At 39.8% G+C, this 18,075-nt stretch overlaps 1 protein-coding gene across 1 annotated transcript; it reads right to left on the bottom strand.

The window, feature by feature from the left end:
- Nucleotides 1–647: 647 nt before the first annotated feature.
- LOC136428232 (probable ATP-dependent RNA helicase DDX49) lies at nt 648–17,667 on the bottom strand. The gene is made up of 13 exons (XM_066417577.1): nt 17,473–17,667; nt 15,500–15,623; nt 15,112–15,197; nt 14,266–14,387; nt 12,253–12,431; nt 5,312–5,452; nt 4,752–4,827; nt 3,349–3,425; nt 2,830–2,927; nt 2,327–2,401; nt 1,832–1,920; nt 1,572–1,643; nt 648–1,191 (listed from the first exon to the last, which is right to left on the bottom strand). Exons 1-13 carry the CDS (start codon nt 17,630–17,632, stop codon nt 1,075–1,077), a joined length of 1,416 nt encoding a protein of 471 aa, XP_066273674.1. The 5' UTR covers nt 17,633–17,667; the 3' UTR covers nt 648–1,074.
- Between the last annotated feature and the right edge of the window lie 408 nt (nt 17,668–18,075).

Here is an 18,075-nt window from a genome sequence, read left to right as displayed (position 1 = left end):
ATTTAGTCTGGGGTGAAGATAACAGTTTACATAATACAAATTATTCAAGTTTCAACCGCTTTGTATGGCTCATTTTATGCAATGAACCCTTTTCTTTGATCTAGTACTATAATTACAGTAACAAAATTACCTGTTTCTATGTAAGATATGGATCGATATAGATAAATAGTTTTAATAAAGGAAAAATTATAACTTATGATAAAATGTGACCACACTTTGTAGGTATGTGCAGGCCTTTATAATCTATTTTGGTGGCTATTGAGTTTTACAACTGTAAGATTGTGAGTGAGTAAAAATTTGTGAATGGGAATAATTTTTTTTTAATGGGAAAAACAGGAGAGGCTATTCCAAGAAGCAACAAAAAAAAATTGGTGTGGCCTCAGGATAAGCCAATCTTGAAAACCCTTGTGCTCATCAAATACTTAAATAGTGCTTCAACCACAAAATTCTATACAATAAACAAAAATGAATGGGATTCATATCATGGGCATATTGTTTGGTTCTCCTTGTAAGCACAGAGATCTAATTTCTAAAATCTTAATTTCTTATGGCAGACTTTAGCTCCTGGCAAGTTGTTGTTCATCAGAGTAAATACAACCAAGGAGGTTATAATTTAACCTCCTTGATACAACTACAAATCAGAGTAGTTAATTGGAAGTGATCTTTATTTGAGTAATACAAATACATATCAGAGAAGTTGATTGGAAGTGGATATATGTGGATGTAAAGTAACAAACATTTGATATGAAATACCATTTGTTTGTTTTTTGTCCTACTGACTTGCTTTATTAAAAGTATGACATGAGGTAAAACAAGAGTGTGAACAATTAGTTCAATGACTTATGCAAAGGCACAAGAACTCAGTAGGATATCTCGACTCATACATTCACAGTATTATTTCAAAAAGTGATGAATATATTTCTTGAGAGAAAATGACAATTCAATATAAACATATACAAAGTTTTGCAGCAATGCCCTATTAATACATTCCATCACAAATTTGAAAAACTGTGAAAAAGCAGTCAGTGATTCCGGTACTTAGAGTAGGTTTTCAACAGGAGACATAGTATAAGACTATTCTTTGCTAGTATTTGCTGCTGATTTTGTTCTTCTTGCTTTGATTTTGGCTTTGACCATTTTTCTCCTCTTCTTTTTGGCTCTCCGCTGCTCTTCTTCATATCTGTCTGGATCCTGCAGATGTGACAAAAACAGGCTTCATGATAGAGTAAATCTTGTAATGTGTGCAGTGGTTTTATTTTTGCTTTTTTTCTGCAACCTCTTCACCATGAATTTGCATTTCCAATGTATTACTACAGAACTGTTTCAAACGTGAACATTAAACCCAATGAAAAGTCCCCTTTTATCATGAAATTCCCCAAATAGGCAAAAATAAAAGAATTTACAGTAGATTATCCTGGAAGTAGGTTTGGTTTATACATAATAGACAACACTTTATCTACTAGCATGTTATGAAGATATATGGCTACATAACAAGATGGAATACTGTTCTGGGTAGATCTATGAAGAAGAAAAGAACAAAAGACAAAACATCTTGTACAATGTATATTTACCTTTCCTTCCAAGATAAGCTCCTTCCTTTTGTAGATTTCCTTCTTCTCATCAAAATCTTGCTCGTCAAGACTCTGAGTAGAGTAAAACAAACAGATAATAAAACAACGTCAGACCAAAATGTCAGAATTGTATTGTTCAATACCCTACATAATTCTATATCTCTCTTGAAAAGATCTACACATGGCATCCCTTGATTGTACAAGGTTACTGTTTATGCAACAATTTAAAGAAATGAGATTTTGAAAAGAACAAAGCTTACCACTTCACATGCTCTCTTTGTCACATTGACTTCACTGAGAATTCTTGTCACCTCTTTGTCACTGACTTTGTACTCTGTTAGCTTTGTGTCTGGAAAGAAGTTGCAGAAACAAAACCTATCAGTGAACGTTCTCTGTTATGCAAATTGAATATTGTTTCAGCCACACCCTTCATTATCTCACAGCTGCAAAGGAATCAATACAATACATACAATAGCATGAAATATGGCAAAATATGCACAAGTTGCCTGATTAGTTTGTTGGTATAGAATAACACATATCAGAATGCTTCCTTACAGTACTAACTGTTTTAAAAGGATGTAGGACTATGTTTTGTCAGCTGTTTAAATTACATGTGTAGCTTATAAACATCTATAAACAGCTGTTCCACAAGCCACAGTCTATGATACATAAAGATGGCTGAGTCAAACAACCAACAATACAATACTGGTACAATGTATCTTGTACATGGCATTGTTCAAACTTCAAACACTCACTTATTCTCTCCTCTATAGCATGGACCAGTCTTATGTCAAACTGGGTCACAAACGTGATGGCCATCCCTCCACGACCTGGGGAAAAACAGATAACACACACACAAAACATCAGACAACATATAAAGCAATACTTCTGTCTTCTTGGTTGGGTAGTCGGTTGTAAATAACAGCTGAACTACTTGAAGTTTAAACTAGTAGTTCTGTATCCTGTGTTCTGCCAAGGACATTCCTATTTAAACCTCCTTGGTTCTGCTTAAAGCATGAACATGCTGATGACTTGAAACATTTCCTTGTAACAAAGAAATACAAACGAGAGTGGCGGTTTTCGATCAATATTCTTTCCTTTCCACATACTGCACCTTCCTTTCAGTCCGAAGACACAACTAGTGGGATATTATTTCAATTTTCAACGCAAATATATCAGAAATTTTGTAACATTCATAATTCAGATACAGTGAGGCAGTTCCATTCATTGTTCAGCCCACAATGAAGATGTTGGTTACCTGCCCGTGCAGTCCTGCCGACCCTGTGTATGTAGGTCTTGGGAGACTCAGGAATGTCCAGGTTCAATATCAGTTGTACCATGGGAATGTCCAGGCCCCTGTGTACAACAATCAATGGAAGGAATAGTCAAATTGTGGAAGCTTAAAATAGGGGAGCATAATGTTGGATGTGAAAAATAACAGCTGTTTAAACTTAAGAACATTCTTTAAAAAATGGAAACAACTGCAAGACACTTTTTCATTTTGCTAAACTACAGTATCACAATTAGGCCCAACATCATTTTTCTGCCCATTTCTCAGCAAAATAGTATCATATATCATTTACTAGGTTAAGTACAAAATATACCACCACAAATGAAGCTTAAAAAACCCCCAGAATTAATCAAAAAAATTTATGTTGGTCTCCTTTCTATTAGAGATGGTATGTCACATTTTCCTCAAGTTTAATCAAGACTTTCTGTGTAAAACTTCATTCCATTGATTACTGTGTTATCAATTGCTGAAAGTCAGCCCACTTACCTACTAGCCACATCTGTTCCAATGAGAATCTTCACAACGTTGGACTTGAACTTAGCTAAGGAGGCGAGGCGCGCTCTCTGGAGGATAAAAACAATAGAGACTAAAGTCAATCACAGTTGAAGTTTATAACCTTTTTCAAGCTTTGATATAACTATTTGCTCCTTTAAAGATTGCCAAGGTACAAAATGGCCTTGGTGTAGAAAAAGCAAGGTATGCCAAGTCCACTACTCTTTAGATAAATGAAGATGTCGCATGATATATGACAAAGACTACATGGTACCACTTAAATCTTTGTCATATATCATGCGACATCTTCATTTATCTACATGGTACAAATTTAAGTGGTGCAGTTTCATGCATGTCCAGTATCACTATCAGGGTGAAGTGGCAGAAGTTGAAATCGGCTTACGTCATATACAACTTCGGGATTTTTCGTCAGCCATCGGAAGAAATCCGATGTTGTCCGAAGTTAGGAGTGACGTCATCCTAACTTCTGCCAGCGGCCGGGGGTGGCAGAAGTTGGCAGAAGTTAGCAGAAGTTAGAAATCCGACGTTGTAGAAGTTAGGAGTGACGTCATCCTAACTTCTGCCAGTGGCCGGGAGTGGCAGAAGTTGGCAGAAGTTAGAAATCCGACGTTGTAGAAGTTAGGAGTGACGTCATCTAACTTCTGCCAGCGACCAGGGGTGGCAGAAGTTGGCAGACGTTAGAAATCCGACGTTGTAGAAGTTAGGAGTGACGTCACCTAACTTCTGCCAACTTCTACCACCTGCCACCCTACCCTGGCTAGTGGCAGAAGTAAGGATGACGTCCCCTAACTTCTGCCAACTTCTGCCACCTGCCACCCTACCCTGGCTAGTGGCAGAAGTTAGGATGACGTCCCCTAACTTCTGCCAACTTCTGCCACCTGCCACCCTACCCTGGCTAGTGGCAGAAGTTAGGATGACGTCCCCTAACTTCTGCCAACTTCTGCCACCTGCCACCCTTCCCAGGCTAGTGGCAGAAGCTAGGATGACATCACCTAACTTCTGCCACCTGCCACCTTGCTCTGGCTAGTGGCAGAAGTTAGGATGACGTCACCTAACTTCTGCCAACTTCTGCCACCTGCCACCCTACCCTGGCTAGTGGCAGAAGATAGGATGACGTCACATCTGATTCCCGGTAGCCTCAAAACTACTCGGTAATCATCGTAACTTCTGCCAACTTCTGCCACCCTAACTTCTGCCACTTCACCCTGATACTGGACAATACTCTGCATTCATCATCATTTTTCCCTTTTAAAGATATAGATAAAGATAGATGTGGAGCACTGACAAGGCTCATCCTCCCATACATTGTACAGTGTGTAGTTTGTAATCAAGGTCCAAAGTAGATATCAGAGGAACAACATGACAGAGAAGGGTACCTGTGACATTTTGGAGTGGATGGCAACACAGGAGAACTTCAACTTGGTCAGCATCATGGCTACCAGTTCACAATTCCTGACGAAAAAAAAGGGAGAATTCAATACCAGGCACTCCTAAAACACAATGACAAATGTACAGAATCACAGCCATTCAAACCACATTGGGATTGCTAATCAAAATCTGTAGCTGTATCAAGCCATTGCACGGTGTTAAAAAGTGTCTGTAAAGGTGAGCTGTAATGGGGATCTTTTGGGTTCCTGCAGTTCAAGAGACATTTGGTAGGGTATCCTTGACTAAATCAAATGTCTATTCCAACGTATATGATTGGAATGGGTTTAGGGTGGTCTCTCATTTATGAATCCTAAGTTTCAAGTCAATCCATTGATCTTAAGTGACATGAATCAAAAGTTGAAAAGTTCTGTCGTTTAAGCGAATTATTTCTTTAAATTTACAGAGTCTGATTGGGATCTCTACCGTTAGAATCATCAATCCTCTTCTCTGACATATACATGTATATATCATACAGGCTAAAGTTACATCTGTGTTGCTTCAGACATACTTGCAGGTGTTGGTGAAGACAATGACAGAAGAACCCTCATGTTCCTCCTGCAGTTTCTGGATGATGTGGACCAGGTAGCCGTCCTTCACATAGGGCGGCATCAGGATGTAGTGCTGGGTCAGTGTCTCCACAGTGGCCACTCTGGAAGTGGAAATGCATACAGAATGTGCTATGAACAACAGTATTTTCATTGACATCTGGGACACACAGGCTGAGAACAAAGCTACCTGGCGCTAAGTTGTTCACAATGGTGCCATTGATAGAGATAGGAAGATGCCATGGCAGTGTTCTCGCCAGCGCCCGTCCTCCCGTCATTTGACAGGTTTTTGTCGCTCATGACGGACAAAATTTTTGCCCAACCCGTCATTTTTAATGGACAAAAATCGGTGTGTAAAGATATTTAGACAGAGCTTAGAATTTTGCAAAAACCCTAGAGGATCAGCGAAAGTTCGCGACGAGGGCGATCTACATCATTTCTAACGTCCGCCGGCGACAACCCCAGCAACATACAGAGAGCGCCGTGGTGGTTGCTAGTAATATTTGGTGGCTGCCGAAAACTCGGCGTCATGCGCCGCCCCTCCCCACTACAGTTTTGGCCGGTCGCATCGGGCTGACTTTTATTTCTGTTTTGTCCCTCTCCGTTCACCGTCAGTTATTGTCAGCATCAAAGAGGCCTTAAAATTCAGAAATATTCCTATAGCTATCAGGCTTTCTATAGTCTGTGTAAACATCATTAAAGTTTCAAGCAGCGGCGGCTGAGTTACATGCACTTTCTTCCCGCAAGAAATGGTAAACAGGATCAGATATTTAATTCGCCAATCACAGCGCACGTATCCTTTGCGTCAAGAAAAAACGACTAATGACATGCGAGTCTCGCTACTCGCGAGGTTTCAGCTAAGCGTAAATCTGCGAGATGTTAGGGGAATGGCGGGGATCGCAAAGATCGCACGACAAACTGCGGCTGTTGGAAGACTTGAATTGAGAACTTTTGAACACATTCAGTGCAGTTACCGGAGAAATTAACCGTGGAAAACATGGGAGAAAAAAAGTGAACGTCTTTAGGCCGAAATTATGGCGTTCTTTCTCAAAGTAGGGTGTCAAATTCCTCTTTATGTTCAATAATTACAGGGAGCATACGGGACAAGTGTTGAAAAATTGTGTTTTATTTTTGTCGATTTATTTTGTGTGTATTTTTTGTAAGACGTAGATACGTAATAAAGTTTTGTTGTGCTAAACTTTATTTTATATGCGGATTGTATACAACATAGAAGTGTAGCTTGTGTGTGAACATTCGATCTTACCGCAATGACGGCACGCCTCCCCCCAAAATCAAGCCTGAAACCCGTAATTTTTCACATCATTAAACTAAGCTTATTCTACCAGGAAATTTGCCCCTCAAAATGCAGGAAATAGCGTTTCAGAGGGTCTAGATTCCAAAATTTTCTGGGGGAGAATACCTCCGGACCCCCCTAGAATGGTCGCGCCTCCGGCACGACGCCTCGCGCCTTCGGCGCTCGATATGTTCTTCCCTCAAGCAAAATTGAAATGACGGGTATATTTCAGGCTGGCGAGAACACTGTGCCATGGCAACCTCAAGGCCAAGAAATGAGGCCTAGACACAGGTGAAACGAGCAGTACTGCCACTTGATTAAACCTCCTTGCTTCAACCAAGGAGGTTATTGCTTCAACTCCTTCATCACTATGACCTGTCTTTCTGTGGAAACTTGCTAGATGGCACTGCAGTACCACAGTGCAAGAGAAACTTCCAAGACACTTTTCCCATCAAACCATTCATATTAATGACATCACTGTTGTGTAGTGCTAATGTTATCAAATGAGGAGGATGCTGGACTGGTAGTGATGCACTTTTAGCATACACATATACTAGTCAAACAGACTCAGAGGAAGAAGAGCAAAAACTTGAAAAAGGCTCATCGTAACTTATTCTAGATACTTAATTCAAACTCACTCATATCATTGATAGAAAAAAAGGATATACTGGGTTCTATGAATTATAGATATATAATGTGTGTTATGTTTCATTCTTGCACAGTGGCAAAAGTCATATTCTAATACTATCTTAAAGACTTTGGAGCTCCATTACTGCACTGGTTTACATGTGGTAGAAAAGCCACTTGGCATCAGTGCAACAAAAGTACATGACTGTTGCACATAAGATTTTAACAACTCATTTAGGGTTGGGTTTGTTATGATATACATTTCATACAACAAACTACACATTTTGACTCAAAGGCAATGTGCTGTGATTGATAGAAGAATAAATCTTCTGCTAGATATCGCGGTGAAATATTTGCTTGCAGTAAAAGTGTCACGAAGATTCCATATGCATATATAGTCCCCTTGTGATAACACGAGCCTCACAAGGGTGCCAGGCTATCAACCACTATCAGCAGTCAACCAAAGCAAGGTCACAACCCGGCTTGTACAGATTGATCGAGTTATTTATAAATCAATTCCGCGATTTATAACAAAGAAAGGGAAGAAAGAGAGGCCAAAACCCAAAGAGAAACGACCCTACATTATCTACCATGCCAGGTGATTCCTGCACAGCCCTCTGACAGATCGAAGAAGTGCTGGAGCGAGAAGTGTCGATTCATCATTTTCACAAATCATCTGATCAGCTTGCAATGAGAATATAAAGTGCAGATTAGCCCAACTTGGCGCGGGCCTCAGAAATTGCTCATTGATTGGTCTAGGCAATTGAACTGGAGACCCAAGGTCAAACAGCGGCCGGGAATAAATCAATCAGGCCAATAATGTGGTGTGATCAGAAGGATAGCGGATCCCGCGAACCGGGGAAGATGTACGAGAGGAGCGGGCCATATAACGGTCTTCCTCAATATCCTCCCGACCAGGTACGCTCTATATATCAATTAGAGATGGGATCAATCTGAGAGACTATTAAAATTTATTGGGGTGGGAAGGGGCAATCCCCCGCCAGTTGCCCTCTGTGCCCTGCTCAAGCATGCGGGGCAAGTACGGTGATCCCTCCCCAGCTACCCACTCTATCATTATCGACACACCCCAGCGCCTCGCATCCCCACAGCAATTTTGATGGACTGCCAAGTTGGCCTCCACACCTCAGTTAATGGCCCATTTTGGCACTTCATTCATCCCCCAATCAATGAACCGATGGCCCGGGGCGCGACCTATAACCTCCGCGACCTTTCGATTGCCATGTACGATGCGCTCCATTTTGCACGCTGTCGGCGACATCTGCCCGCAGTTGTGTATGGGTTAATATTCCCCCTAATTTGACATGATTGTTCTTGTCATATCACTTCAAGGGTCACATCCCCTGAAATACGTTATCTCCCTCACACTGCCCACTCGGAAAATCGCACTTGTAATTCCGTGCGTACAGTTGGCAACACTCCGTGGTAACAGTCATGTAAAACTCTGTACCCACATCCATCGACATACAATATTCTGTGTGTGTTGATCAGTTCTGACAGGTGATCTCACCTGGCCATTTGCAGTTGCCTTTTAGCCCGTCTTTGTTGATTTATAAATCTTTCTTTATCGGCAGTCACGTTTACTGCTCACACTCCCTCCAAATGCCTGAGGTCCGCCGCTCCACGAATATGGACCGAACTTGGATTCCATGTTCAGTCAAAGACGTGGAAAACTTTTCGAACGAGACATTGTCCTATCGAGAGTTTAGCCACAGTGGTGTGAGCAATATTGAAAAAACTATTGCAACATTATGTCAATGTATGCAGAAACAGTTGGTGTGACAAACAGAATCGAGGGGGAAAGTTATTGTTATGATAGCATAATGTATTACATAGGCATAGTCATCATCAGACAATGATGATCATCTCTGTCCATATAAAAAGTTGAGTTGTTTAGTTCTTTTGTCATCCTAAATTTAGGTGAAGCGTTGTGTTTCTTTCAAGTAGCTAGCAGTCATGGCTAGTAGTGCAATCCGGGTTTGCTACGGTTCACGTTTTCTAATAAGCATGTACCATCTGTCAGTGACAGTGTACTACTTGTCGACTGTTCTTTGCGAAACATTGTCCTTGGAATGACAAAATGATTTTTTGAACAGGAAAATTGATAAACCTGATGAATTTAAAGATACACAAACACCAGCATCTGTCAAGCAGTACGGAATCTTGACTGTTACATGTATATGTTACCCTGTATTGCTCTAGTGGATACAGAGACATCTTACTGAACATTTCTACAATCTGATGCCCTTGGTCTGGTCAGGTCCTATCTTTCCCACATATATAAGGTCTCGTAATCCATTTCCTACACACATGTAATGGACAAGATTGCCTATTTGCTGATAGCTGGAGTATGCAAGAGATGATGTCAGGTCCATTATACTCCCAGCGCACAACTCAGACTGATGACTATCTTCTTTGCACACGATTATCCCATCAATTTAGCTGCTACAGGGCCCAAAAATTTATTAAGGGGAATTGATGACATCCACGCGTGCATCAATTTTCGTCCGTTTCCACAAAAAAAAGTTTTCTGCCATACTGTAAACTGCAAAATGAGAAAATATGTGCTGTAAATTGCAAAAATATATTTAGGAAAACGGATACTATGGTAATGTTGAAGAATAATCTGAATGCCAAAGTCAGTAACAAAGTCAAAGAAGAAGATGTGAAAGAACAAAAATGAAGAATCTATCATTCGATATACTCGGTGTGTTTAGTTTTATCCTTCCTGACCAGGTAGATTTCATAATGAAAGCACCTTTTTTTTTGCACGCTCGCATCAGTTTTGGGGTCCCTGGTGGATGTCATCCATATAATCAAATCAGCATGGCCTTATCTAATTCAGGTGCACAGAAAAACAAGTGCTTTTCAAAAAAGCTGGCGTTTTGGCTACGTTTATGAGTGTGAATTGTCTTTTCCCTTTTCTTGAAGTAAAATCTGCCAGAGAAAGTCACTCAAGGGCTGTTGAGTCTATAAGAAAAATTGTCATTTTGGGAAAGGAGTACTGTTTTAATAGAGAAAGGCAGATTGGGGAAAGCAATTTTGAAGTTACGTCACTTAACTTAAGTGCTTTTGAAAAAGCTGGTCTTGGCCTACAACTTGTACTTATTTCTAAAATGTACAATAGGCTCATTATGAAAGCTATCAATGTTATTATGTACATGGCACGCAATAAAACATAAAATTTGAAAAAGCACCATTGAATCATCAGCACTATGGTAATTAAGTGAAATAGAAGTTCATAACAGCTAAGGTTCTATCTAAAATGACTACCAAATGTCAAACAAATCAACAGCTACCTCATCCCTATTATTCTGGTTTCCGCATTTATTACAACATTTCTTCCTTATTTTCCTGGATAATTTTGCTAAAATTCATGAAAATTCCCATATTTTTGTGCCGAGCGGCGTCACTTTCCACGTCCGTGTTGTCTGAATGAAGTCGATACTGAACAATGGAGCATTTGCTACTGTAACAAAGGATCGCTGTTTTGCAAACAACAACAAGAGCCTCTGTTTACATCGGGGATAGAAGTTTAGTGGCGAGTGTTTTGCAAGAATCATCTTACCGCGCATAGGAGCCGCTGCACGGTATTTTCCATTACAATGAACAGAAAAATTTGAATGCCGGGTTTGGAATCTATGAAGTCCTGTTCATAAGACAAAGGCCTTGTATATATTAAATGAATATTTAAAAATAACAAATATAAAATATTTCTTTAATTATTAATGAAAAAAAATTTAAAAATGATATTCATAAATATGATATTGATAGATTAATATAATATCAATGTATATTTTTGATATTCAATATCTAAAAAGAAAAAAAAAATCCATGCACGGACACGATCCCGGATCTTCCGGATCTGAAGTACTACGACGTTACCAGTTGAGCTAAGGTGTAGTGTGTAATAAGTGCCTCTGTACATAATGCTTTAACCTCACTACATGGTATCATTTATGTCGATTTTTGGTCGTTTTCTTGACGAAATCATTTTTTTTCTTCTGCAATCTTGTGGTATAGATGTAATATGGTCATTTTTCAGGATATCAAAGTCCGAAACCACAATGCAATGATATTTCCGAACAGTTGTAGCAGTTACATGCGGTCGCCCTCCTATGTGTCATGCAAATCAAGCCTGCCTGCCTTTTCGTGCTCCCTTGCCATATAAGGCAACGGCTATACAAGAATTTTGGAAGGTATTGCCATATAAGGTCTTCTGGTGTGCGACAAAGTGTTGAACCAAGTACCATCGAAGCATCCTGCCTACCTGCATGCATGCATCGAAGGAAGGTAAGAGCCAAGACATTGCGTTTCGGCGAGAAGGCGCCAAAACGCAAAAATTGGGTGCACAACTTAAGATAAAGTAGCATGTCAGCAAAACCTCATCACAAACCTTATTGCCTCTCTTCAGAGTTTGAATTAAAATTGTTCAGCTAACTTAAAAAAATTTGAGACTGATAAAACAACAGAGGTATGTTTATATCTCTAGCCCTTAAATGTCCAAAATATGCTCTTTGCACAAATTACCAGTGTGCATAACCAACACAAATAGCTAGGTGCACTAGTTTTTTGTACAATTTTGGGTATACAAAAGTGCATTTGCAGTATATATTTTGAGTCCTACAACAGTAGTCAATACAATTTAAAGGTGCAGTTCCACTTTGCATAGCAAGGTGGTACCAAGGATCCATTTGAGACCAAGCTACATCAATTGATCTGTTTGCAAAAGATCGACATCAAAAATCCATCAGCAGGTGCTGCAGTACCCTTACAGGCAGACAGGGGCATTCTGAACACCAATGAGTTGCTGCTCCTTGCTCTATACTGTCTGCTCAACAATCATGGGAAAATGCCCACATTTTTTTGGCCACTTTTGCAACTTTTTATCAAAAGAACGGAATGACAGTCTTCATCAGAATTTGCACAGATTATACAATATTTGATCCAGGAATATATACTTACTCAGCTGGGGCTTCATAGTAGAAAGGCTCCTGCATGGCGACAGTACGAAGCTGCTGCAGTGTGTCTGTGATGGTGGCACTGAACAGCAGGGTCTGCCGCTTGGGTGAAACAGCTGCTAGAATCTCCTGTAGGTCCTCACCATAGTTGTCCTGCAGAAGTCTGTCTGCCTCATCTATGACCTGTAATCAACAGTCATCAAATGTACCTGTATATATCAAGATTCAGGTACCACAAATATACACAAACATCAAAATCATTAATATCAAATGACTCATAAAACATTGGGTACTGTAAGTTCTTTCAATTTTGTTGGGACTTCATTTTGCAGACTCACGTTCAAGTACAGTCAAACCTGTCTATAGCGGTCACTCAAGGGACTGGCCAAAACTGGCCGCTAAGGACAGGTGGCCGCTATGGAGAAAATGTTGATTAATTGACCACGAGTGACACATGTTTTCAGTACCCACTGAGATACATTTATTCACCGTACAGTACACATTTAACATTACATAGGTAAGGCACATTTTAGAAATTCGATTGTTGTTCTTTTACTTCTATTATGGGCTGGAAAAAAAGAATTATTGTATCTGCCAACTCCAAAATCCATGGTCTGCTCGAGCTTCATGTCTGAACAGACCAGCATCGCCATACTCAACTCTTGATCCTTCGCGACTGCTTCGCTGCCGGCACACGCGTCACCAACGAGTTTTAATCATATGAAACAAAGTTCTTCGCAGCAAAATGCCCCCTAGTTAGTATAGAACAAAATATATGTTGCTCAGTTGCCACTTACTGTTCGTTTTCGACCGTTTTCAAACACAAAATCGTGGCGACAATTTTCCTAATCTGTTGTTGTTTGCTTGTCATGATCGGCTTCTACCATTATGCTAATAGGGTAATGAGAGGAAGGTCGCTCTTTTGAGAGCTTTTTTCTTTTCAGAAAATTGCAACAGCCCAAATTTTACAAGATAGTAATGTTATCCATATTTAGTTTGAAGCTTTTGGTTCAGTAATTATCGTCAGTGATAGTTTGCAGCAAAATAGATTTAACACACTATATCTCCGCAACAGTGGTGTCTTCCGATGACCTTTATGCTGCTCCGCCATTTTGAAAATCGTGTTTGGGCACATTTTCGGATGAATTCCCGGGGAAAACGGAAATATTGGGCCGACATTGAAATAATTCGCCAACTTAGCGCATCAGATACATGTGCGGGTTGTATTTTCCAAAAACTACCGTAATCTTTGTCCAATCCAAATGCACAGAAATAGTCAAATATGCTACGATGTACAAACGCTAGCCATGTGAAGAAATACTTGACTTCGCGCGCGTCAAACCATGGATAATCTAACGAAGATAAAACATTCTTGTTTTCTTTATTATTATCCCGTAAAGTTGAGTTCACATAAACTTGATAACTGCATTAAAAAATGAAGATTTTGAACCCGGCGTGCGGTGGCGATGCGGCTTCCACCGGCGCACATTGGCCGTTATCGGCAGTGTTACTGTACTCGCGGGACCGAAAATCGTCTGGCCGCGACCGCGTTGGACAGGTGGCCGCTATAGCCTAATTCTTAATGCTTATGTCAATGGGAAAAATCCAAGGGACCGACAAAAAGTGACCACTATGGGCAGGTGGCCGCTATGCAAAGGTGACCGCTAATACAGGTTTGACTGTATGTGTAGAAAGCTTTCTGACTTCTTAAAATATTGTAGCTAAAAATATGTTGTTCTTACCACAAAGATTCATTTAACACAGGAAAAAGATGGTAAACTTTATATGGGCATTTACATGTATCTTTAGAAAGAAAGAAACAAAACAACTATTCAGAAATACCCAAAAGCATTGTCCTAGATAGGGATGAAGTAAAGGTGATGCACTAGCAGTGAACAATACAAAGCTCAACCATTGTACTTTGTACCATCCAAGCAGAACAAGTCACTGACAGTTTGCATTGAGGGTTCTTCAACACTGGAATCATCTACAAGTCATTTAGAAATAGAGCACTTACCAAAAACTTGATCTTTTTCAAACTGAAGGTGTCACAGCTGCGAAGATGGTCTGCTATCCTTCCAGGGGTGGCTATCACAATGTGAGGTTTCTTTGACAACTCCAAACCCTGGTCTATCATACCTGACATAAAGAATAATGCATAAGTAAGATCAAACATCAAAAACTAATCAATCAACCATAGAGCTAACATACTTGCACTTTAACATTCAAGCCTTTTAAAATGAAAATTTTGAAGGGCTGTTAGGCACATATGAAATGCTAAAATTTAGATGATTTTCAAATACATATGTATCATATAAGTTTTCTTTTCATGAGAGTGAACATATTTTGTTTGTTTGTTTGTTTGTTTCACATAGCCGATATACCGCCTTTAGGTGTAACACACATGTTTTTGTCTAGTAAGTACAACTATAAGCTGCATACAGGTATGATCAAACTGTAAGGTTTGATCCACTCACACCAGGATGGACCCCCACTTTTTTATATATTACTAGTAAGTGTGGTACAGCTCTCCTTAAACATGGGACGTCAGGCTTTAAGTCCCCTCTGAGAGGATGTTCCTAACCGAAGCTAGGTCACCTGAGTAAAGTGAGGGAATAGGTATAAAGTGCCTTTCCCAAGGGCACTGGAAGCTGCTAGGGATTCAAACCCAGAACTTCTAGATTTGTAAGTCAACAACCCTAACCGCAAGACCACCTTGTCACTATATTTTTGCCATCTGAAGTATCCCTGATCAACTGACTATGGTATGTCTTTATAATGTAAATAAGTTCGTTAATCATCTCTAAAAATCATCCATCTTTTAATTACAGATCTTCACCTTATCCACATGACTGGTACTTACCCATGCCCCCTGTGATGACGGTATCTCTCACTCCAATGGGTTTCCCCAATACTCGGAACTGGTCGGCAATCTGGAAGGCCAGCTCTCTGCAAAAAGATCAACTTACATTCTCATGGCAAGAAACTGAAGCACCCTATTATCTATTTTACTTACATGGTAGAAAAAAAAGAGATAATGCCACGAACACACAAGGCATCAGCAAGGCTTGAAATGGCATTAATTTTTTTGTCGCTCTTGTATTTGTCGACCTTGTCGAAAAGCGGCCATATCATGGCCGAACCAGCACTCGAAGTAAAATAAAGGCCTTGACTTGACTTGATTTTGCGCTTCTTTCGATCATGTTCAAATGTATCTGCATTTTTGCTCTGTAAATAAGTATCTGCCTGACCTGGTAGGTGTGAGAACTAGACAGTAGATCCCATAGGGGTCCTCGCTCAGCTTCTGTAGGATGGGCAGTGCGAAGGCAGCCGTCTTCCCACTGCCTGTCTTCGCACATCCTATACAGTCACGTCCTAAAAAATTACATTGTGAAAGGATGAACTGATCAGTGCCACCCCATTTAATTGGAGAAGGAAAACCCCAATCTAAAGTGGTATCATCCATCACTTAGGATTCAGAACACTTTAGTCATCCCCTTCTTGTAAGTTGTACTTACTAGTCGTATTTTACCCACACTACCCAACCCTTCAACTATATATGACATCTGTCTTTAACGAAGACAAAACAATGAAACAATAAACTGTCAATGTGCAGGACTATTTCTTGATTTTTTTCTTTATCTCAACAACTAAATGTGTTAATGATATAATGTATGTAACGTTATCTCTAATGTATTCCTGGATATCAGAACATACTGCCTACAACATTCTCAAGTAAACACAATGTACTGAAGGACGATGATGATGACAATGTGAGATTTATTGGAATGATAAATAATGAATCTCGCATCATCATAATTTCCAAGTCTTAGATTGCACGTTCTTTGGTCAAATTGGTGGTTATGTTTAACGGGAGTCGCCCAAACATAGGACGTTTTTTTTACGCGCTCTAACTCACGGCGCTCCATTGTTGGTTGCCAGAGAATGGTCATGTTTTAATGAATGAATTTTGAACACATTCATCTAAAGAACATACATGGACAAGAAATGTATTCATAATGTTCATGGGCCCTTCACGCTCCGAGTTACAAGCGGCAAACGCTGTGAGACGTTTTCAAGAATGTACCTTCTGATTTAGTGCTACGCCAGATAGTGTGCCTAACTTAGTACGCTTTGGTAATTTTGCTCTCTTCGGAAGTTGGTGATGAAGTTAGGGAAATGTAAATAAGGCTTGAAGTCTGCTATATTCTAGCTTTCTTTTGACCGGAAAATTTTGACTGTGTGCACTTCTAACGTCATGTGAGAAGGGCTATATCTAGCGCATCCCAGCTCATGTTTTGGCGGGAAATAGGCTACTACGCACTTTGCGCGCGGCCCGGCGTACGTCTTGCATGCGACCCGACTTACAAAATCATTACGAAAAAACGACACCGCTTACATCAACAATACTCCTTCTACTTATTGGGAAATATCTTCGCCATCTCTGTATTCAGTTTCCTTTTCATAGACGGTACCAATCACATGTTGGAGCGTTACAAAGCTGTGCGTTGAATCGCCGTCCGCCACGATCGCGGCCCCCCAAAATGGCGGGAAAACAACGTTGCCAGACGGCAGCGATGTTTACGTTGTTTTCTTTGGTCGGTTTTCTTCTCAAGAAACACTTAAAGACCCAATTTTTTTGTGTTTTATGAAGTTATATTTTTTATGTGTATGATAGTTGTATATCTGCTTGGCACAGGTCGTATATTTAGGTGTCCGGCCGTCTAGCTACGCAGTGACCCTCTACTCAGCGTTGCCATCATTATTGTCAAAATACTATTCTCGACAAAACAAGAAATGAATATGTACACTTATGTTTTGAATGCAAATAAAAATTATGTGCATGGACTTGGTTTATTTATCTTCCTTATGAGCATAGTCAGTGGACACAAACACGGCGTACTTATTCATAACAAGATCACTAAAAAGTCCGTCCTAAGTTTTGGCGCGTCCTAAGTTCGGGCAACCCCCGTTACAGTCTCTGCAAGGAGGTTTAATATTTAAAGATCCTTGGTCTATACAATTTAACAAAGGTGCATGGGTTAAACACAATTCATGTACATCATAATGATAAGTATGAATGTACGTGCTTGAAGTTGTCGGGCTTATAGAATTATATTTATATACTACTTCAGTACCTCCTTGGACCCATGCATATAATTTTCGTCTGCTAGAAAAACGTGCTAGAAAATGATCTCGAAAACAAAAGCATATGATCACGTACCTGTGAGGATCGGTGGTATACAGTTCTCTTGTACAAAGGTAGGGCTTTTGATACCCAAGCTGTCGCACTGTTTTATTAGCCATTCGTCGATCCCAAGTTCAGAAAATTTCTTCTTTCGTGAAGGTTTTGCAGTCCCACCAGACTCACTGGTGGCAGCCATCTTTCCAACTTTCTTTAGGATAAACTACTTTTACCATAGGAGGTTACCCATAATTGAATAGACAATAATTACTTGAGATAATTTCAACCAATAATACATAAAAAAAACCTAAAGTACATTAAGTATCTCATCATTATAAAAATGTTATCATTAGTAAGAAATGTCTTTATCAAATGTGTATCACTTCAGAATTGATAAACTCGTACCCTGAACATAGATGGTATATTCCATAGCATCATTGGACTACTCTATTATGGCTAGGTGGAGGTTAAGTATCAGTTATTGTCTTCTTTAACTTTAATTCTTCTAATAATTGAAAGTATTCTGAGATATTTTAATATGTTTACGATAATTAGTAGCAAAGCATTATCATTATATAGTATTTTTGTAGTACTTTTATCTATCTTTAGTCTCAGAAATTTCGCCGACCTCCGGAAATGAAC

This window comes from Branchiostoma lanceolatum, chromosome 2 (assembly GCF_035083965.1).
Source record: "Branchiostoma lanceolatum isolate klBraLanc5 chromosome 2, klBraLanc5.hap2, whole genome shotgun sequence".
Taxonomy (NCBI): domain Eukaryota; kingdom Metazoa; phylum Chordata; class Leptocardii; order Amphioxiformes; family Branchiostomatidae; genus Branchiostoma; species Branchiostoma lanceolatum.
This window is presented reverse-complemented; position numbering and strand designations above follow the sequence as displayed.